This window comes from Cajanus cajan, chromosome 9, assembly GCF_000230855.2.
Source record: "Cajanus cajan strain Asha chromosome 9, NIPB_CcT2T_4, whole genome shotgun sequence".
Lineage (NCBI taxonomy): Eukaryota > Viridiplantae > Streptophyta > Magnoliopsida > Fabales > Fabaceae > Cajanus > Cajanus cajan.
This window is the reverse complement of record NC_138525.1, coordinates 12165399-12190012: the sequence shown is the minus strand read 5'-3', so window position 1 is coordinate 12190012 and position 24614 is coordinate 12165399. Positions and strand designations below refer to the sequence as shown.

The window sequence follows — 24614 nt, the reverse complement described above, 5'->3', positions numbered from 1 at the left end:
TTTAATAAGACAAACTAAACTCGCATAATTGTTACATATGAAGGTTTAATTAATTAGAAATATTTATGAGACACAATTCGAAAAAAATATACATGTATATCATTGTAAAAGTTAAATTATATATTTATTAATATAGTGGTCGATACAATGTTGGAAGGATATATTTAATTTTTTGAAATTAATTATATTTATTTTATTTATATTATATATAATGTATAAAATAATGATGTATATATTTTTAAAAATAAAATTTCATAAATATTCAGCATAATTATTATATTTTAAAATAAGAATACAATTTAATATATTAAATTAATTATTAATTACAATCCAAATATAAAACTTAAATATAATTTATGAAAAAAGTATTAAATCATAAAATTATATTACAAAATGATATTAATATCTTATTTTCCCAATCTAATAAGATTAATTTTGATGTTAAAAATTATAAATATTTATATTTATTATTTAATACATTCAAGCACCATAAAATATAAAAGTGTTATAATAGAATAATTTTGTCATTTTTCTATTTTTTTAATTACAACGTTTTTTTTATTTGTCTTATATACTCTTAAATTATAATAGGAGCGTTTATTTATTATAAGTTTCATTTCAAATTTTCAACAGTTAATATAAATATATTATTCAATATATTCTCTTATTATAAATAGTTATATATTTATTAATAAAAAATTATAAATATTTATTTTTTGTATGTAGGAGTTGAAGAATCAACAAAAATTAACATTAATATTGGAGAAAATTTAATTTAAATGTTTTATTATTTATGTGTTATGGTATGCGGGATAGAGGGTGTCACAAATTTAGCCAGAACTGAGTCTAGGAAAGAAGAAGGAAAGACACTGCTCTAACCTTCGAGTATAAGAAATCCACACCAAACACTTTGATTCAGCTCATAAGGGACCTAAATCAAAGTACAAAAACACTTCAGTGATTCTAGGGAATAATTGTCCAATTGAGAGAAAATTTAGAGAAGAAGGAAACTCACGAACCCAGAGCACATTTCTCTAGTTTATCTCTCCAGAATCTGGAGGACATGAACTTATGAGACTCAGTTCTCAATAGAAACCTTAAATAATTTCTCTCTTTAGGATCAATTGGACCTCTGACTAGAGGTCCTTAAAACTAAACAAACTCTTAAGAGTTTCTCAACACTCAAAGTCTCACAACACACTTCAAATACTATATACATAAATAATTATCGCTAAAAGACAATAATTAAAAACTTATAGTATTATAATTTCTCCCATCAAAGTTTTTTTAATATCATTAATTATAAAAAAAAATTGTATAATATTGTTACAATTAATATTCACTGACCAATAATTTGAAATTATAATTAATAATTAGTAATTATATATTAAGTTTCTCCACACAATAATTCTATTGTAAAATGACTATTAAGTTTCACACACACATAGCATGTAATAATTAATTGGTGTTTATGAAAATTAATTTTCACACTTGATTTATTTTCTAATTATCAATTATTAATAAAATACTAATTTAAAATCTTATCTAATTATATCATAACATTTTCATATCAAATTTAAAACTAGATATTAGTTATATAAAAATATCAAGATCATATAGTAAATTGTCAATAAGATTCTAGTTAAATAATTTAAAATAATTAATTTTTCAACTATATTTTTAGCAAATAATTTATTCCAGAGTTAATCAATTTTTCTTTATATAAATTATTAGTAAACTTTAAGAACTTTTAATTTAACAGTTGGATCCATGAAATTCATCAACATACACCATGAGTTATTGAGTGGAGTAACTTTACCAAGAGTTACTTTGTGAGTCATTTGATTCCTCCTCCTCCTCTCTCTCTCTATACATACATACATACATACATAATTTACTAGTCTATTTTATATAACAATTTATTGGAATATATATATATATATATATATATATATATATATATATTTAAAATTTAATTATCTTTTTTAATATATGATTGTCAATTTTAATCATCTTTATTTTTATCGAACGGAATATTAAACATTCCAATGGATGAAATTTCTGATAAAATATTAAACATTTTTGACATAACAAATTTTTGACGGAATATTAACCATTTTCGATAGATATTCCATCAAAAATCTCTTGTCAAAAACCATGAAATTTTTGACAAACCATTATCCGTCAGTTATATTCTGTTAGAAAATTTTGACTTAAGCATCTATTGAAAGTTTTAGTCAAAAATTCTTACATTTTCAACAAATATAAATCCGTCGATAATATAACTTTTCCATGAATTTTTTTTCGTCGGTAAAATCTATCAGAAATATAAATTTTTCGACAGATTTGTATCTGTTAGAAATTATCCGTCGGTAAAATCTGTCAAAACTATAAATTTTTCGACAAATTTGTATCTATCAAAAATTATCCATCGATAATATAATTTTCTTACGAATTTTTTTTTTTTGTCCAAAATATAAATATTTTGACAGATTTATATCTATCGGTAATTTACATTTTTCTTGTAGTGTCTTTGATGATGTGTATAACATTGGTATATATGCTAATTATGATTGGTGTGGTTTGATCTTTATATGCGTTGACCTGGGGTAATATATATAGATGATGCATGTTAGGGTACTGATGCTAAGAATGTTGTAGGTATTAAAACATGTTGATTAGCTTAAGGCTAGAGAAGAGAGTATTGTTTAAAAGTTGAAGATCCCAATAAGGAATCTTGTTCTGGCACTCTAGGATGCCAATTGTTGAAAACCCTCATTGAGTATGTGTTAAACTCTTGGAGTGGATTTTGTTAAATCTCCTCTTGGTCCTTAGTCAATGTAGAGTAAAGTATGAAGTTAAGGACTATAACCCTTAATTGATCACTGGAAATGTTGTGGTACCTTATGGATAGTTAGTGGGCTAACTCCATATGCGATTTGATAATGCATGTCAAGGTCATAGTATGTATATACCCAACTATATTAGTCCTAATGGTGGAACCAAACTTTCCTAGTGTAAGTGGTGACATCCGAGAAATCAAAGGTAGGATTTGGTACCCCACTTTAATTATTGATCCAACGGTTGTATTGGACATGAAAATGATCAGGTTAGTTTAGTAAAGTCAAGCCACTTAGACTGCTCGTGTGTATCAAGAGATCTTTGTAGGTAGATGCATAATGACGCATTAGTTGTGGTGTGTGCATGTGATGTTGTGTGAGTTGATTGTTGTTCATATTCTTTGGATGAATATCTTGTTGTATGGTATGATTGTGGTGAATGTTTAAATTGCTTAGGTGCTTAGCTTTCAAACAAGTTGATTGTTGTATGTTGTAAATCATATAGAGTGTTTTGGTTGGTTTACATGTTGGAGAGTAGTATAGATGTTAATCCTTTCTATACTTGTATGTTTTTTAAATCTAGTTTACCCTTGTGTGTTTTCCATGAAGTGTGGATTGCAATAATAATGACTTTCGAGGGAGAAAGGTAGGGTTAGCCAAAATGGGCTCTTGGAGCGAATATAGTGGTGATGTAGTCGACAACTACCTTTAGAGGGTCTGTATAGTTGTGTTTGACTAACTCTTAGAATTTCATATTATTTTTATACTAGATCATTGTACATATAATATATATAATTGTAGTTATTTTTAGTTTCTAATATTTATATACATGTTATAGTATGCATATATCCTATGATTTCAAATATAAACCTTTCAGTATAAGATAGTTCCATTATTAATAGTTATGTTCCATAAGTGTGATGGTCATAACGGGTATTATTTCTTTAAATTTTGAATTTAACTAAGTACTTTATTTTCAAATTTCAAAATGTATATTAATTACGTCATTTGTTTTTTTTTTTACAACCATTTATTACATTTATTAGAAAAACCCAATAAATATGTTTCATGATGTAATAAAGTAATTAATAACATTTATTACATTTACAAAAATAATTACTCAATATTACATCATATTCATATATTTATTAGTCTTTCTAATAAATGTAACAACTATGAAGTTGAAACTTGAAAATTTTAATAATAATAATAATAAATAAATAAGGATCCATTTATATGAATAATTAATAAAAGTATATTATATTTAAATTTGAATTTATATAACAAAGTATCAAATAATTTTTAAATTTTAAAAAGATTAGTAATTTTTTATTCATTAAAAATTTTTAATTTAATGGTTGGATCGTTTAAATTTAATATAAAGTAGTTATTTTATAGTATTTGTCTGAGAGAATATTTTATGAGAGTTATTTTTATAAGGTTATTAAAATAAACATACTCCACAATGATAAAATATTATCCGTTTTGGGCCTAAGGCCTCACGATTTTGCTTTTAGACATCATTTAAAAGGCCTCTCTATAACATTGGAGTATGCGTGTGCTTTTAAGTTATTATTTTTCTCTTATTTTATCAATGTGAGACTTGTTTGTATCCCAACAATCTTCCCCTCAAACAAGAGACCTAACCTTTCATGCAATAGAACATGTCTTTATATATGACATTATATGTTATGAGTTATGAGGAGTTATCGCATCCAACCTTGCGGCTCTGATACCACTGTTAGAGTTATTTTATGTTATTTGTCTGAGAAAATATTTTATGAGGATTATTTTTATAAGGTTATTACTCAAGCATACTCCACAATGATGAGATATTATCCACTTCGGGCCTAAGCCCTCACGGTTTTGCTTTTGGTCATCACCCAAAATGTCTCTTTAACTTTGGAGTATGTGTATGATTTATAAGTTGTAATTTTTTTCTCTTATTTTATCGATCTCAAACTTGTTTGTATCTAAACAGTGTGTGTGAGAGAGAGTTTGTTAACTTATACTCGCTTATTTTTTTTTAATGAAGTAAATTAAAGAGTTATACCTACATTTTTTTAAATGCACCCAGGTGTAACTTGCTAATTTACTTCAATTAAAAAATAAATGGGTGTAAGTTAGCAAATATATATATGTAGAATTTGCTAACACACACCTACTTTTCTTTTAGAAAGAGTAAGTTAACAAATTATAATTATGTATTTTTTAAATGCACCCATGTATAATATTTGCTAACTTACTTCAACTAAAAAAAATAAGTGGGATATAAGTTAGAAAACATCATGTGTACATATATGAGTCATAATCCATTGACACAATATTGTCAAATTAGTAAAATAATACATTTAATATTTTTTATAAAACTTAAATTCAACTGTTGTATTTGATGATATTATTAATTAGATCAAATATATAAAATTGCATGCAATTTTAAAATTATTTGAATATTCATAATATAACTTTATTCTAACATAAAAAATAATAATTATTAAATATCTCATTTCATTAATTTGACATCATAATTAATATATATATATATATATATATATATATATATTAACATCTCATCTTTCACACTCACCAATAAAACTTTATTTTCTAATATTATTTCTAATTATATATTCATTCTCTCTGTTTGTCATTGAAACTGAGTCTATTGATAATATTATATGGTGTTTATTTTTTGTTCAATATTTGGAGAAGTATAAGAAAAAATGAAGTAACTTTTTATCAATAATCATAGGTATAAATAATTAATTATATTTTACATTTTAATTGTATATAGGAGAATCTAATTTACATTGTAAGAATTTACAATTTACGCAAAATATTTTATTTAAAAAGGCGACATTTTAGTAAGAATTGATTTCATGTTCAAAATATTTGACTTAGTGTCTATTTGATTTTGTATCAAACATATCAAAATATGAATAAGAAGTTAATATTACTTGTTTCTTCATCAAATTGATGTGAATTTGCTATAGAAAATATGGATTGATGACATAGATCCAAGCACGCACTTAATTATGTTCTGTTTACTAAAGTTAATATGATTCAATGACGGCTAATGAAGGGAAAATTTATCGAGAAAAAAAAAAAAAAAAAAAAAAAGTCCTAGTCCTACTGCTACATTGTATCAACTAGCTTTCGTTAAACTAATACTATAAATCTCATCACCCTTTTCATTTTAAATTCTATCTTTTATAATAATTTTCTATAAATGCAATTGCAATCATTATCGCAATTCAGAACCATGGTCTCAGCAGTCGCAATCAACGTTTTCCCTTAGATGAGTCCACAAAGGAATAGCAATGGGGAATGCTCCGGTGCCCTAAGGGGTTTTGGTGCCCCTCAGTACAAAAGTTGGATTTTTAGGGACAATAAAGTAAATTGATAAATTGATCAATTTACCTTATTGTCCCTAAAAACCCAACTTTTATATTGAGGGGCACCAAAACCCCTTTAAATAAGAGGGCACCGGAGCAATAGCCCAATAATATAGCATGCATGACTGGTAGGGACCCAAGACTCATGAAAAAAGCATAATATATAAAAGAACAAAGAGTTGAATCTTTGTTTTCACCAGTCTCACAAATCTCAAACACAAACGATAATAATAATAAGTCTCATGCAGACACGAACACACATAGTCTAGAGTTTCGAAATCACAACAAAGCGAAAACATGCCAGAAATAAAGAGATCCCAAGCCACACAACAAGTTATTTAGAAACAACACATCACTGGTGACCAACACCAAGAAAATCAAAGAAAGGAATTTCTTTGCGTCCACCATCATCTGACTCCTCATCAGCATGTCCTCCCTCAGAGGAAGAAGAAGCCCTAAACTTGGTGAAAGCAGATGATGATGATGCAGATGCAGATGCAGATGCAGATGCTGATGCTGATGCTGATGCTGATGCTGAGTTATCAAGCAAACCTCCAAAGTTGTCATTCATCCTTGCAAAGTGTTCTGGAGCAGCATTGACCCTTTGCTCATTCCCATGTGGATACATCAGAGGAAAGGTGGATCCAAAGATAGTAAAGTAGATCCAACCATTGTTGTTTCTTGCACGGTTGTTGTGCTCTTGCACGATTCTCCTCCTGAACTCTTCCTTTCTCTTTCTGGCAATAGCAACATGCCAACTATTCTTCACAAAATTATCAGTTCGACCAGGGAAGTGTCTCGCTATACTTGCCCATCTTGCCCCATAGTACCTGTGAGCTGCAAGCAGTGTCTCTTCTTCCTCCTTTGTAAATGGGTTTCTGTTGAGCTTGGGATTAAGATGGTTCACCCACCTTAATCTGCAGCTCTTGCCTGCAAAAAACAAAAGAAATAGTGAAAGTTAACCCATATTATTCAAAAGGAAAAACATAAATATATGAACACTCCAAATGACAAAAACTATTTTTAAGAATTTTTTTTCTGAATTTTTTTTTTTAGAAAAAAAAAACTCTAAAAATTCTTTTAAATTTGCATTCAAACATTTAAAAATAATAATAAAAGTGTTTAAAATAAATAGATGTCCAGAATGATCAAAATTACTCAAAGTGATCAAGTTTTATGCAATTAATCAGTAAATGATAGAACATCCAGTACAACATGAAAAATCAGAACATGATTCTAACTATATAATCATACACGAGCTGATTATGATTAAAATATAAGTAAAAAATCAATCTTTACCACTCTGTATAGTTTGTTTAATTAGTTAAGAATTATACTTTTCTTTCTTAAAAAATTGTTCGCGATGTTTTGCCTACCGAATACCAAAATATTTTCCTTTTATATGCTTTCAATATACTAAGAACACAATTCTAACCAAATAATCATACATAACTTCAGTATAATCTCAATAAAATTTAATTTTTGTTTATCATTGGAAAAAATTATACCGATAGCAAGAAAGATTAAACCTAAATCTACATGCATTGGCATAAAAACACTCACCACTAGGCGAATTCGCCTAATAGTTATTTAATTAAGGTTTATACTTACCATTTTCAAAAAAAAATCTCATTTTTCCAGTCAAAAACTAAATTATTCTTATTTTTCATGTTCTCAGTAATATTCCACAGGATATCTTTAACAAATAAACAGATCCAGTACAAAATTTAGTTCTGCATGCAGTAGTATTTTAAAAAAATAAAAAAAAAAGAGGAAAAAAAACCATTTGAATTAGATCTCTTCATAAAAAGCATTAAGGGGAAAGATATATGTATAATTCAAGTTAACTATTAATTACTACATCTGATTCATAGATATACCAGTTCGTCCATCCATATGTTGAGCAATTTCCTTCCATTCCTTGGGTCCACGTTGTTGAACAAGTTGGCGGAGCTTATCATCTTCGGTTTCTCTCCAGTGGTGAACACGACGGCGAGACACACTGTCCATGCTATCAGAAGCTGCTTGAGAATTGGCCATGACTGTGGATTCAATTCTTGCAAGTGAAGCACACATGCAAGAGAGAAAAGTACCAAATAAAATGATGAAAGTGGAGAGAGAAAAAGATGCTGTTTTAGGGATTGTGGACGTACGTGAAACCACCTTAGTTGTCTTAACACAACTCAGACATCTTCCCTAGGTAACTGACCACATGGAAATTAAGTGCTATTTGGTGTGTCATTGGCCATTATTAAGAATTCAAATTTTTGTCCAAAAGAAAAAAAAACATCAATTTCTTCTGTGATTTTCATACACATTTTTAAAAAAATTAAATTTGATATTTTGAATAATTTAGAGTTTATAAAATAATATATTTAACAAATGTTTTTAAAACTAGGCTGATTGATAAATTGGTAAAAGTATTGATTCAAAATTTAATAATTGGTATAATTGTGAAACCGATATTAATTACGTTTATTAAATAATACATAAATAATTTTTTTTAAAAATGGGATATTATTTATTAAACCTTGTTGAATAAAATATGATGTGTTTGTAATGGATTAATTTCTATTATGCCGATATACTTGTAAATATGAGACAAAATATGTTTTTAGCCTTTTCAAAAATTTTCAAGTTTAATTTTAATTTTTTTAAATTTTTTTGTCTTATTTTAGTTTTTTTAATTTTAAAATACACTATTTTTATCCTTAAAGTAGTTTAAATAATATTTTATAGCTATTTTTAAATATTATCTAATGTATTATAAATGTCAATAAATTCACTATATCAGTGATTTGTTATTAAAGATAATATAAAATTAGTGCATAACTTTCTTAAATACTATCAAATGTATTTGAAAGACGATTAATGATACGTTTTCAAAATCAAGAAAATAAAATAAAATAAATTTAGAGAGATTAAAAAGATAGTTTATCCTAAATTTTTATTAATTAAATCGGTATTTATATCAAATAATTGTGTTCAAATTGAAAAGACAAGAGTCTTAGGCCTGCTGCTACATCGTATCAACCAACTTAATTTCATTCAACTAATACCGTCTCAATATCATTTTCATTCTAAAATCCATAAATTTATTCAATTTTCTGTAGTTGAAACTGCATCGCAATTCAGAACCCAGGTCTTACTCACAATCAACCTTTTCCCTTATATGTTATTCGATAGTTGTATTTTTAATTCTTCTGAAATATTTAGTAATTCTAACCTTTTAATTTTAATTTCATAATTTTATTCCGTTAATTTAATAAAATCTACGATTTTAACACCTTCAATAAATATTTATTCATTAATTATTAAAATTATAACATTAATTTTAATCATGTTGAATAAATGAGATAAAAAAAATATTTAATAATATTTAGGATAAGTTTTAATTAATCTTTAGTTTACATCTTCTTATAAAAGTAATAGAATGAAATGAAAATGAGATAAAAATAAGAACTAAAAGTGCAATTTAGCCTAAACATCATGTATTAATTGTCATGTTATATATTTAATAATAGATCATGATGAGGGATGAGAATATTACTAGACTTTTTAAGTATACAAGTCGAGCTTATTCTACAAAATTAAAGTATAAACTTAACTTATTATATATCTCTTTTTAATTTGCATGATAAAAAATATAATTTACTTCAATATTATTAAAATTATATTTAAAAATAATTAATATAAGAGAGACAATTTATGCATATATCCGTGTACATTATCGTATACTCATACATAGAGTATGATAAAAGAGGATAATCTTATTAAAACTGTAGGTGAGGATACGATTATTAGAGTTTCTATTTTCAATTTCTTAATTTTGTAGAAATAGAAAATGTAAATCGTTGTGTAGTAATAATTGTAATAATTTGATTTTTTTATCACATTTATTTATTCATTTTAATTTTAAAAATATAATATGTATTATAATTTTTAATTATATTATATAGATAAATAGGCTAATCTATCATATTTTTTAAAAGCTTAAGTCCAATCTTTTAACCAAATAAACTTTTATAAAAGCTTAAACTTAATCAATTTATTAAATAAGTTAAGTCAAACCAGGTTTTAAATAGAACAAATCATAAGTTTCTATTTAAGGTATGACCTATTTGCATCCCTTGTTAGAGATGACATGAGTAAGGTCTAGGTAGAATGCTATAATACTCGTCCACATACCTGAATTTGAAAAAAATAATTTTACCCATCCTCATATATACTGGTACGAATAATAACTTTAATCCACTACCTTGCACACGTTGAGTACCTACATACTCATATCTATACCTGTATTTGCACCCACATCCACACCCACTACCTATACTTTACTTATGTATAAAATTAATAAATCAATGAAAAATATTAATTAAAATAATTGTTATAACCAAATTTAAAATTCACTCTTGATTATCCAAACACAACTATAAATCATTCAAACATAGTTATAACTCATAATCAAACAATATTAGAAACATAAAATTCTGAATATAAATTCTAATCATTTAAATATTAGCATTAATAGCAAACAAAACTCGAAATAGGTCGGTTAGGCTTTTGAGTCTAGTTTATCTTATTTACACATTATAGACCTTTTTTTTAAAAGTATGACTTGACCTGTTTAAAATTTTACTTAGCCTAACAGCTCATTTACATAGCTTGTTTTATATACGAGATGTATAAATAGACACAGGGACGAATCTACATAGGAGATAGTGGAGGCACTTGCCCCCACTACCATTTTATGCATATATTTCTTTTTATCCAAAAAATAATATATTTTATAAAATAAAATTTATATTCTAATAATATTTATATATATATATATATAAATTATCATATGTATAAAATATAAATTTGAAGGAGGTGTTCATTTATTTAATATTTTTTAAATTTTTGAAGGAGATTAGTCCTCATATGTGATAAAGAATACCCATTAATAATGAATTAGTTTTTTAAAAAAAGTTTAATTATATAATATATATATATATATATATATATATATATATATATATTAATGTTCACTTATATAAAGTAATATATTAAAAAATTATTTTTTGATAAAATAAAATTTTCACTATGCATGTTTACCTTTTATACTTTCTATTTATTGTATACGTTGATTAAAAAGATCAAAATAGTAAAGATTGTAAGATTGTATACGTTGATTAAAAAAATAAAAATAGGAAAGGTTAGAAGATTTATATTCTATTTTGAATTTGTATTATAAAATATTTTTAAAATAAATTATCATCTAAAAATTTATATCAGATATTAAAAATATTTTATATCATAAAAAATTAAACTTGTTTTTTTTTTATAAAATTTAACATATTTATTTTTATTATTTTATTAGTGTTAAATTATTATAAAGTAAGTCTTTAAGATTGTAGTTCTAACCAAACATTTAAAAAAATATCTATGACAGATAAATAAGTCATATTAAAGACATGTAATTTTAAAGAAAGTTAGGTTCAAATCTATTAAATTATAATTTAATCTAGTCATATCCGATTTATTTCCATCCTTAATTATAATTGTAGATATAAAAATTGTAAAAATAATTATGATATATATTTATACTTTTAAAAGTTATATGTAAAATTTTTAATACTACAAATATATGAGTAAGTATTGTCTCCACTACCTAAAATTTATGGATTCCTCACTAAATAGACATATATGCCTAGTAGGCCAACAAGACTTAATCATCTCTAAACTTATTCAAATTTTTTTTATATATATAATGGTTGCACTGAGGTTCAAATTTAAAACCTCTTATATATAATTTACCAAAAAAGAAAAAATATTTGGTATATTAATTCCCCAACTGCTCCCACTAAATTGACATAATGATTCTCATTTATGCTTCATAAAGACTAACAAAAATGCTCCTACTAAATTAATAATAATAATAATAATAATAATAACAAAATAATTACAAAGTTATTATATTAAAAAAAATTGTGGTCTTCTCTATAAATTCAAATTTTCAAATTTACTAATAAAGTTGATAGATATCAAATATATAGAAATTTTTTAGAAATTCACAATCACTAGTTAAAATAACTACTTTTTTATAACTAAAAAATACAAAATATCAAGACAAAACAAATATATAAACATAAAAAAAAAAAAAGATAATATTTACCACATTAACCTTAAAATATTTTAAAATTTTCAATTAAATTTTTTATTTAAAAACTTGCTATTAATAATTATAGACATGTGCACACACATATTATATATTAATCACATTATCATGAGATAATCTCTAAACTTTTATCTCTTAATTTTAAATATTATTTATTATTGTGAAACTAAGGGGGGTGTATTGGATTAGGATTTTAAAGGACTTTTTTAGTTAAAAAAAATCCTGTGGATTTTAAAAGACTTTGTAAGATTTTCATGATTTTTAAGATTTTGCAGGATTCTACAAGACTTAAAATCAGGATTTTAATGGATTCTGCAAGACTTTTAAATCAAGATTTTAATGGATTTTGTGAGATTTTGTGAGTTTTGTAGAATTTTCGTGGATTTTTGACGTTTGATAAGATTTCAAAATAAATTCATACATTCAAATTTAAAAAGAGTCAAAGATAAAAATAATAAAAATAATAATAATGTTTAGATAAATAATAATAATAATAATTTTTCATAATATCCTATCCTCTTAAATATCATTCACCCACATATCCATAACTATACTAGTCCTCCAAGCATTAGCGTCTTCTCGCTCTTGCTCCTAGGTTTGAATAATAGGCTCAAAAGTATGATCTTCATTAACCGGTAACGTTGAAGATGAAGGTTCATCCACCGCTTCAATTGGAAATTCATCAGAACGTCATTCTTTACGTAGAAAGTTATGTAGTGCTGCACATACTAACACAAGTTCTACTTGTGTCTTAAATAAAAATGGAGGTGCTGACTTAAAAATTGTGAAACATGATTTAAAAATACCAAATATTCTTTCGATCACATTCCTTAAAGATGCATGACGAAGATTGAACAATTTTTTCTCATTTTCAGGGTCATTATCCTGACCTGCAAAATCTTGTAGATGATATCTTACACCTCGAAATGGAGCTAAAAATTGGCGTCGATTAAGAAATCCACAATCCACAAAAAAATATTATTTTAGTTATATATTATATGATAATTTTTAACGATATTTATAGATGTAAATTATTCTAACAAATATTTTAACAATATTTCCTTTTTTAAAAAATAAGCTAATGAAGACATAAATCCTAAACCCTAAAAAATTAGATACCGCAATGTCTTATGTTAATTTTCTTTTTTAAAATATAAAAAAATCCTAATTTCACAATATAAAAATAAAAAGAAAAATTCATAGTAAAAAAATAAAATAATTGTTGAGTCATAAAAGGAGGAGGGATAAGAGTAACAAACTCAAGAGATGGAGCGAGATCACAGTTTTTAAGCTGAGAGGATTCTTCCCCCAACTAAAAAATAAAAGATCCATTTTATCTCATTCTACTCACAGAAACCCTAACTCAAATTCATCTTTTATATATATATATATATATATATATATATATATATATATATATATATATATATATATATATATATATATATATATATATATATATATATATATATATATATATATATTGTAGATTATGATATCAATTTCATCTTTCATCATTTTCCTTTTTTGACGTGTGTTATAAAAAAATTATCACTTAAAAGTTGAAATTTCAAGCATTTTTTTGTGTTATATAAAGGAACAAATTCAACTACATAGAATAAAATAAAGCAAGTCAATTAAAGAGAACGAACAGAAAAATAGAGCAAGTCAATGACACTATCATTTACATATTAAAGTTTCACAAAATAGGAGAATGGGATGGGAACAGTACTACAATATTATATATGAGCAATGAACAATAGTGCAGTATTATTAGTAGAAAAAAAATGGAGAAAACAGGAGCATAGAAAAAAAAAGATGAAAAACTCACTTTAAAATTCTTGAAACACTTGAAAAGTCACTTCAAACAATCCTTCAAAATCCAATGGGTTTGGATGGGATTGTTTTGTGAATTTGGTATTTATAGATAACACTAGAAAGTCCTTTAAAATCCGTCTCACACAACAATTCTTTAAAATCCTTATATTTTTGAATACCAATGGATTGTTTTTAAGTTGTAAAAAATCTCAAATGAATACCAATGGATTTTAATAGACTCTTTAAAAAATCTTGAAAATCTATATTGAATACCAGTGGATTGTTTTTAAGTGACATAAAATCCTGATTGAATACCAATGGACTTTTTTACTCAAAAAAAGTCTTTTAAAATCTTACGAAATCCTAAACCAATACACCCCCCTAAAACATGATGAGACTAAAGATTAAACTAACTAAAATAATAATTAAAAATTAAAATACAAAAAAAAGTTACAATAACTCTAATTAAATAAATAAAGAATTGCAATTAATATAGAATTTTAAGTTAAGAATTTACGATAAGATTTTTTTTTAATTAATCATATATAAATAACGGTGCAGGGCAACGAGATAGCTACTATATAGTATTCATAGTCATCCTTAATCTTATTGAAGTTTGTGGGAAATTTGTAATCTGGTCTCCATTCTCATTTATGTGAGTTTTTATCCTTCCAATTTGAAGGTATTTTTTACAGGTATTTATAGGGCGAGGATACATTTTGTAATCTTTATTTCTAATCATAACCAATATTACAATTTTAATAATTAATAAATAAATTTTTAGAGAGAAAATTAAAATTACAAATTTTATAAAATTAAAAAATTAAAATTATTAAATTGAAAATTGAAAGATTAAAATTACGAATTAAATATTATAAAAATATGAAAATACTATTTAGAAGAAAAAAAATATAATAATTAAAGACTAAAGAGTTGAATCTTTGTTAACAGTCTAATTAATCTCGCAGGCAAATCACGAACATAAATAGTCTAGAGTTTCAAAATCTTTGTGTCTGAACCAAAACTAGCCAGAAATAGAGAAAATTAAGGCCAACGAGAAATTTAACAACACATCACTGGTCACCAACACCAAGAAAATCAAAGAAAGTAATTTCTTTCCCTCCACTATCACTTGACTCCTCACGAGCTTTCCCTTTCTCTGAGGAAGAAGAAGCCCTAAACTTTGTGAATGCAGATGATGATGACGAGTTACCAAACAAACCTCCAAAGTTCCCATTAATCCTTGCGTCACGAAGCAATCCAAAATGTTCCGGAACAGCATTAACCCTTTGCACACTCAAATATGGACCCACCAAAGGAAAATTAGTTTCAGCAAAAGATGGAACAGATCCAAAGTTTGAAGGGCTCAACCAACTATTAGGGCACAAGGTTGCGTGTGCCTTTTCTTGCCTCATCATTAGTGCTCCACGCCCCAACTCATTTCTTGGCCCAAAGAGTGGTAATTCCTGAGGCTGAGGCTTTGCAAGTGAGGCATTGTTGTCTCTGGAAGAGGAAGCCCTTGAACGGTTATTGTGCTCTTGCATGATTCTTCTCCTAAACTCTTCCTTTCTCTTTCTGGCTACAGTAACGTGCCAACGGTTCTTCACAAAATTATCGGTTCGACCAGGGAAGATTTTCGCTATCATTGCCCATCTTGCCCCAAAAAACTCACGAGCTGCAAGAAGCCTCTCCTCTTCCTCTTTTGTAAATGGGTTTCTGTTGAGTTTAGGATCAAGATGATTCACCCACCTTAATCTGCAGCTTTTGCCTGCAAAAAAAGTAGTGAAAATTAACCCGTATTATTCAAAAGTAAAATTATACCGACAAAATTTAGATATAATTTTTTACATATAGTTACATTAATTTTTAATCAAAATTAAAATTTTATTTTATTAATATACCTAAATATATATTACTAAAATTTGTACTAAATGAAAATACATGTTATCAAAGATAAAATTTCAATTCTATTTAGCAAACATGATTAATTATACTTAATTAGGAAGTGCATCTCAATTTTGTCTAATATTCACAAAAGTGAGAGACAGAAAAAAAATATAGGCCTGTAATTTTTTTATAGCCTGTAATTTTTTTATAGTAAAGCAAACCTCTCTTAGTATAACATAATATACTGTTAATATAAATTTGCAGTGTTTGTATATAAAATTTTAATTTCTGTTAATAGAAGCGAATAGAGTATCTGTTAGTATATATACAAATGCATGATTTTTTATAGTCATATATGTACATAAAAAGTATCAAATATGATCGAAATTACTCATGAGTTTTATGCAATTAATAAATAAATGATAGAATATCCAGTACAACATGTAAAATAAGAACATGATTCTAACTAAATAGCCATACACAAACTGATTATGATGAAAATATAAGTAAAATAAAACTTTATTACTCTATATAGATGTTTATTTGAGAATTATACTATTATTTTCATTTTTCAAAAATTGTTCTCAATTTTTTTGCCTACCAAATACCAAATTATTTTCATTTTCCATCCTCTCAATATACTAAAGCAATCCTCTCTTAGTATAACATATTATACTATTAGCATAAAATTAAAATGTTTATAATATATAATATTGTAATTTCCTAAAACAGAACATATATATCCTAAAAAAGCATATAGATTTATCTTTAGTATATGACATTTTTCTATAGCCATATGCACTTGAGAAGTATCAAATATGTTAACCTTAAGTGACATATATTTATGCAACTAATTAGTAAATAGATGATAAAATATCCTGTAAGAGCATGATTCTAACCAAATAATCATACATAAGTTTTATAAGCTAAATAAAATCTCTTTTTATCAGTAAAAAAATTATATTAAAATTTAAACTTAAATCTTTGTACATCTACACTAAAATCCTTACCACTAGGCGAACCTAGTTGTTCTTTAGCACTCATGTATAGTTATTTAGTTAAAGGTTTTTTCTTACTTTTCCCAAACAAATCTCATTTTTCGGGTGAAAAATCAAATCAGTCTTATTTTTCATGTTCTCACTAATATGGCACTAGATATCTTTAAAAGATAACAAGATCTACTCAATTTAGTTCAAGATGCATTAGTATTAAAAGAACAGGAAAAAAAAATTGAATTAGATCTCTCATAAAAACCATTAAGGGGAAAGATATATATCTATATATATAATTCAAGTTAATTAATTACTACATTTGATTCATAGATATACCTGTTCTTTCTTCCATATGTTCAGCAATAGTATTCCATTCCTTTGGTCCATGTTGTTGAACAAGTTGGCGGAGCTTATCATCTTCTGTTTCTTTCCAGTGATGAACACGACGGCGAGACTCACTGTCCATGCTCTCAGAAGCTGCTTGAGAATTGGCCATCACTTTGGATTCAATTTCTTGAAAGTGAAGCACAAGAGAGAGAAGTACCAAAGAAAATAATGAAAGTGGAGAGAGAAAGAGCTGTTTTAGGGATTGTTGTGGATTTGAAACCACCTTAGTTGTCATAACACAACATACATCTTCCCTAGGTAACTGAACAAATGGAAATTAAGTCTTATTTGGTATGTCCTTGGCATTATTAAATTTTCAAATTCTTGCCCAACAGAAAGAAAAATTCAATTTCTTTTGTGTTTTTCTTTTATTATTATCAGTTGAATGCTTGGCTGGACACATATTTTAAGTATTATTAATTCTATAAGAAAAATCACTTGCAGGGATGAGCATAAATTGTCACCACCAGAAGTTGAAAAATTGTAATAAATATTTTATATTTATTTATAGACAATTCATCTATCTATTATGTAAGTTATATAAGTTTTACTTACAATAAACAGTTGTAAATACAAGTATTTTGAGTTTACTTACACTAAATATTTGTAGGTAGAAATAATTTTTTATTTTACCTACATTCATCATATATGTAAGAACAAAATATTTGTAAATATACATGTCACTTTCAATACAAGAAATGAAATGTTATATACAGCAACATATAAAAAATATTATTATAGTATAGATATAAATCTATTTGATATGTATCTATACATAATTTTAATATTATATTTACATAAAATTCAACAACTTAAATTGTTACTATTATTTATGCATACATTTTTTAACAATATAACAACATATATTATATCTATAGTATTTGTAAAAGTAGTTTTTAATTACAAGTCATATATCACTATAGGGTTATATCTTATGTTATTATGGGACAATTTTTTTTTAATGTTTCCTTGTATAAATTTTAGTTTTTATTAACAATTTAATATGAGAGTTTAAAAATAATAAATTTAGCAAATGTTTTTAAAACTAGACTATGAATTTATAAAAGTATTAATTTAAGGTTTAATATTTGAAATAGTAGTGATAAAATAGATATTAATAATACTAATTAAAATGATGCATAAAATCAGTGTTTTAAAACCCGGACCGACCCGGCCGGTCGGACCGGTTGGACCGGGAACCGGTGGTCTAGCCGGTCCGAATCTGAAGTTGGATCGGTTATGCAGTCGACCCGTTTCAAACCGGATTGAACCGGTCAATTTTCCGGTTCAACCGGTGAACCGGTGGGTCAAACCAGTTCAACCACTTTTTCTTTTTTTTTTAATTTTTTTAAGGGACCATAAATCACAAAAATAATAATGAAAATTGAATCTCTTAATGAAAAAGCAAGGAGTCTTATTAAATATAACAATGACTACTTGTTCTAATATATTTGTTTGCAATATATACAACTTAAATAACTTTTATAGTATATTATTAATTTTAAGTTATATATTTAATAATTCAATATCTATGTAAATATTACATATATTATTTTGTGATATTAATTGCAAGCATATTATATATGTACATATTATTTATATTTTTAATTTGTATTAATATACCGTTTAACATGTAATTTTTTTATGTATTTTTTTACAAAATAAAAATAAAAATAATTTTAAATAAGATAGAAAAATTTAAATTTAAAATAAGATATGAATTTATTAAAATTTATAAGTATAAATATATTTAATATGAATATTTTTTAATAAAAATCGAGTCATGCGGTTCAACCAGTGACCCACCGGTTCAACCTTTGACCCACTGACCCAATACCTTAACCGATTCGATGACCGGTCCGGTTTTTAAAACTATGCATAAAATATATATATATATATATATATATATATATATATATATATATATATATATATATATAAAGTTCAAATAAAATATACATCAATATTTACATCTAGGATATAAAAGAAAATGACAAATATCTTTTGCTAATTTTTTTTTAAGAAATATATCAAATAATGAAGTATGAAATTCAGATGTTGACACCAAAGTTTCTTTTTTTTTTCTCCAGCCATTGTTTTATCTTTTAACAATCATATAAATGATTCTTATTTTCTTTTACCAACAATTAAATAATAACTGATGCATCCAAAAACATTAATACTATTATCAATATTTATATAGAAAGTTGGTATAAAGACTTACTAAATTGTTGAAATTTTTAATTAAACTAATAATTACATATATAAAATGATAAATAATAAATTTTAACAACTAATATTTATTGATCACAAAATCATGTATTTTATGATTGATTTAATGACAATTACATTTTTGTCACTACAAAATTATCATTAAATGTTATTTTTGTGGGTTATACTAATGTTTACCTATCATAAAAAATTATTTACCAATTTCATTTTAGTTCTTTTATCGGCTTTTCTATATACCAATATTGTGGTGTATTTGAACTCGTCACTTTACTGATTCGTCGATTTTTCATATCGACAAGCTGATTTTCAAATCAATGGACTTAACTGTATATGGAGTAGTTTAGAGCGTAGTCAAAGATAAAGTATTAAGTAGTTTAAAGTATGATTAAAAGGTAACGTAGTTAAATCAAAAGTTGACACTAAAAAGAACTATATCCTTTATTATAGATATGGGGATCATTGATCTTTTTAAAATAAGAATTAAATAAAAGAGAGAATGTGTGTAAAGGATAGTTTATACAAGGGGAAAAAAAAGTAAAACAGTAGATAAATTTTAAAAAAATAATCTAATAAAAAGTGAAGACAAAACACACCGTCTTCGTTACAGATTATTAAAATATTTACTTTTGATCTTCATGTTATTTATTTATTGACTTTAATTCAGTTTGATAATTTAAATTTTGAAAAATCTTTTAAAAGAAAATAAAGATTATATTAGAAACTCGTGAACTTTTTGCATAAAGCCAATATGTGAAAGACAATAAAGAATACAAGATACGCGCTCTTCTTCCTTATTTTTTAGTAATACATATGCTTTTTAATAACAAAAGATACAATCTTTATACCAAAAGTCTCCCTTAGTTAATTGAGCAAATTATTTGAGTTATTATAAATTTTTTAATACCAAATTTAATTCTTAATAGATAAAAAAAAATTAAAAATAAAATAAAATAAAAAAGCCTTTCCATCCGAGTAGCATGTACTACCAGAACGTGCCTTTCTTTTTCCCCTGAAGTAACCGGATTGTACTTCTATCTTCTGACTTTTAATTTCAAATATGATTTTAATTTATTGGACTTTTTTGTGTCAGATGTAATCTTAAAATTGCGGTTGGTATCGAAAAACTCTTATCTCCAACTAAATTACTTTTTTATGAGATTTTAAAAAGAGGATTCTTGAAAAAATTTATAAAAATATGTTTAGTTATTATTCAAATTTCGTGTGAAACTATAATAAATTACTATAAAAGTTTAATAACTTTGTAGTCTTATGAAAGTTATCTTATTATTCTGTGAAGTTGAGATCATCTTATCTCTACTTTTTAATGAATTAATATTTTTAAAGCAAATAATCTCTTTCAAGGATCATAAGTAAGCATAAGATTTTTTTATCTACAGGAATGGTCCATGCAATATTTTAAATATAACAACTGAGGATTAATTTGTGTTCATGGAGTATAATTTTTGTTGGTTAAATATTATTTTAACATAGACAGAAATTTGAGAATATCATGTTGATCTATCATGTCTAACACATACAAGATAAATATTTCCCTCCCAACTCTTTATAATATAGTTGAGAAAAAAATATTTTTTATTATTCAGTAATTTAGTATACTATCTTGGTCCTTTTTTGCACTATTACTAATTTATTTCTTACGAAAAGTATCATAAAAAAATTTACTTTTATATCATTTTGTCATAAATAATACGCTAGTCATTAATAAAAAAAATCATTAAAGTCAATCAATGATCTCTTTAATGCAATTTCTACAATACTAGTCATTAATGTGGTAATAATTTAAATAGTTTTTATACTATATTACTTGGTATATAAGTCAACCAATTTTTACCTAGTGTATAAGTCAACCAATTTGAATAATAACTAAACATATTTTTATAAATTTTTTCAAGAATATATTGGGAGGGAAGAACTCACTAGAAGGATAATAAATAGATTTTTTTTATAATAATTAATCATCAGTAAAATTGGTGAATATTTCATACAATAAAATAATTATATATTCAAATAAATAAATAAATCATCTAACATGAAATTATTTCTTTTTCACCAGTAATTTTGGGCTTGAATTCTTAATATACAATTACATATACATTAAATATCACCTAGAAAAGAAAATAAGTAAACGTTACTTCTAAACCATAAACTTTCTGTATCTTTCTCTAATTAGATGCTTTACTCATATTCAAGAAAAAATGGATTATTGATACAATTTAAAAAATTTATATTTTATAATTTTAAAATTTAATTTGTCAATTTATAATTGATTCTTCTTATATATAAATTATAATAATATATATTATACCACAAATCATTTATTTAGAGGTATAAAGGGTTCCCTTTACGTCTCTCTAAAAAAATTTCAAATTCAATTTTAGTTCACCAATTTTTTTTAATTAAATTAGTTTCTATGAAAATAAAATGTTTAGGTCGATCGGTCCTTATTTACTAAAATACATGCAAAAAGTTTCTCCTTCTAAACGTATAAATAAGAACTAGTCTCAAAATATTTTATTTTAAGAAAGTTAATTTAATAAAAAAAAATGGAAGACCAAAACTAAATTTGAAATTTTTTTAAAGGAAGTAAAAGTAACTTAAAAAAACACTCATCAAAAAAATCTAAAAAATAAATTTTTTTTCTCTTCAAAATTCAACTTTTGTATTAATTTATATTACAATTAGTTAAAATTTTTCTGTAGTTGGTTTATATATTTAACACTTTTGTTTAACGATATAATTAAAGTATACATTTATAAAAGCACGTTTTACTTAGTAAATATCTTTTACATTAAGTATATTTTTTTAAAAAGCTAAAGCTTAAGTGATCAAGACATCATAATAAGATGAAGAAATTTCAAGTAGGTTGGCATAAAGAGGTACAATAGATACGAAGACTTATCAAAAAATTAACTATTCTTACAAATCTAAAATTTGAACCAAAACCTTAAAATTTGAGAATTAAGTACAATGTCAGTTGTTTCAACAAAATTAAATATATTGAATTTTATAAATATGTTAAAAATAAGCATATAAATTGAAAATTACTATGGGAGAAATTGGTTAAATTAATAAAAAGTGATTTACTAATATAAATATAAATTTATTGGTAATCTTAAAAAAAATATAAATATATAGGTGTTTAATTTTTTTATTTAGGAAATATAAAAATAAAATAAAAAAGTGTTTTAATTAATAAAATATTATTATAAATATCTCATATAAGCGTTAATTAAAAAAAAAATAGCGAGAGGTCCCGAATTCTATTCTCCGAATGCCCCTTTTATGGGTTTTGCATTTCTAGGGTTGTACGTGCTTCATGCATTCATTCATGGTTGCTCATGTTTCCTTTACCACGTTGGAAGACCTTCGCGTAAGCTCTTCACAATGCTTACGATTTACCTCTATCGTGGCTTCCAATGCCATGCATGAAGGGAGAGACGCTTGTGGTGATGATCTTGGAAGCAGAATATGCAACATGTTTGGCTAGCTGTAAAACTTGTCTCTATGGTCGTCTGTCTCTGCCTAAGGGGTCTACTTCTCCAAAGTTTCAAGATTTGCATGCCAAGTTGAAAAATCTTTGTAAACCTCTGTGGAGTGTTTGGATGAGAAATTTTACAAATTTAAGAAATTTTAAATCCTTGATATTTGAATTACTTTGATTTTAAATACCAAGAATTTAAAATTGTTGAGTTGGATTAGGGATGACAATGGGGTCCCATGGGGGCGGGTAATAGTAAACCTGCCCCCATCCCGCTGAATGAAAATTGGTCCCATACCCACCCCATATCCGTGCGGGTATCCATGAATTTCTTGAATACCCACAGATATTCACGGATATCCATGAATATTTATAAAATTTTTAAGAAATTAAAAAAATTATATTACAAATAATTTTAAGTTTATATTTTAATGTCATTGAAATATTAAAAATAAAAATTCAATGTTAATTTTGAACTTTTATTTAACGTTAATTTTGTTGAAATAATAATAAAAATTCAAGATAATTAATAACTTAAAATACATCAATCTCAAAAGTAAGTTAAAGTCTCATCACAAAGCTACAATAATTCAATCTCATAATTCCAAATGAAAGTAAACAACTTAAAATACATAAATCTTATTGGTCTAATCAAAGCTAGAAAATTAATCAAATTACATCCAACATAATTTTATAACATGCTTAACACATGTCGGTAACTTCATCAACCTCACTTTTGTAAGAAAATAAGATGAGAGAGTGTAGTTTTAGGGTTATGTAGTACAAGGATAATTAGGATATTTAAGAAATAATATTAAATGGGTACCCGCGGGTATGGATATCATCATACCCGCCCCCGCCTCATTTATAAACGGGTAAAAAATTATCCGTCCCCATTATCCGCGGGTATCCAATTATCATATCCATTTATTATCCGTAGCGGATTTTATCCACAAATACCCGCGGGTGCGGGTATTTTTGTCATCCCTAAGTTGGATATGATAATTTAATTCAACCATGGTAAAATTAATTTTAAAAATATATTTATATGTTAAAAATTTTAAATTCAATTTTATAAAAATAAATATTAGCTAATTTTTAAATATATAATAATTTTAAAAATTAATATTTAGTAATATTTAATAATTTTAAAAATATTTTTGAATACTCAATAATTAAAAACATGAAGAGATAAGAGATAAGATAAAATATATAAGTGAAATAAGAAAAAAAAATATGAAGAATTTTAAATTCTTACTTTTTTTGGGAGAATTTTAAATTCTACTATTTCAAGGAATTTCACAAATTCTTGAATTTCAAATTCCTTATAAATTCTTCATCCAAACAAGGTATTTCACCTCAAAATTTGAAATTCTTCAAATAAATAAATTATTTCATTTAAATTCT

General features: G+C 25.3%; 2 protein-coding genes across 2 annotated transcripts; both read right to left on the bottom strand.

The window, feature by feature from the left end:
- Positions 1-6374: 6374 nt before the first annotated feature.
- LOC109795382 (transcription factor MYB117) lies at positions 6375-9107 on the bottom strand. Its single transcript, XM_020354859.3, has 2 exons — positions 8113-9107; positions 6375-7162 (listed from the first exon to the last, which is right to left on the bottom strand). The coding sequence occupies exons 1-2, from the start codon at positions 8306-8308 to the stop codon at positions 6585-6587; spliced, it is 774 nt and encodes a 257-aa protein (XP_020210448.1). The 5' UTR covers positions 8309-9107; the 3' UTR covers positions 6375-6584.
- Positions 9108-15171: 6064 nt separating this feature from the next.
- Positions 15172-17786, bottom strand: LOC109795572 (uncharacterized). Its single transcript, XM_020355115.3, has 2 exons — positions 17426-17786; positions 15172-15978 (listed from the first exon to the last, which is right to left on the bottom strand). Exons 1-2 carry the CDS (start codon positions 17709-17711, stop codon positions 15284-15286), a joined length of 981 nt encoding a protein of 326 aa, XP_020210704.2. The 5' UTR covers positions 17712-17786; the 3' UTR covers positions 15172-15283.
- Positions 17787-24614: the final 6828 nt, after the last annotated feature.

What these genes read in the sequence shown, in the direction of transcription:
- LOC109795382 (XM_020354859.3), bottom strand. Translation starts at nt 8,308, where the DNA reads ATGTGTGCTTCACTTGCAAGAATTGAATCCACAGTCATGGCCAATTCT. An exon ending in ACATATGGATGGACGAACTG is followed by an intron (nt 7,163 to 8,112) that starts GTATATCTATGA and finishes TGTTTTTTGCAG; the next exon opens with GCAAGAGCTGCAGATTAAGG.
- LOC109795572 (XM_020355115.3), bottom strand. Translation starts at nt 17,711, where the DNA reads ATGACAACTAAGGTGGTTTCAAATCCACAACAATCCCTAAAACAGCTC. An exon ending in ACATATGGAAGAAAGAACAG is followed by an intron (nt 15,979 to 17,425) that starts GTATATCTATGA and finishes CTTTTTTTGCAG; the next exon opens with GCAAAAGCTGCAGATTAAGG.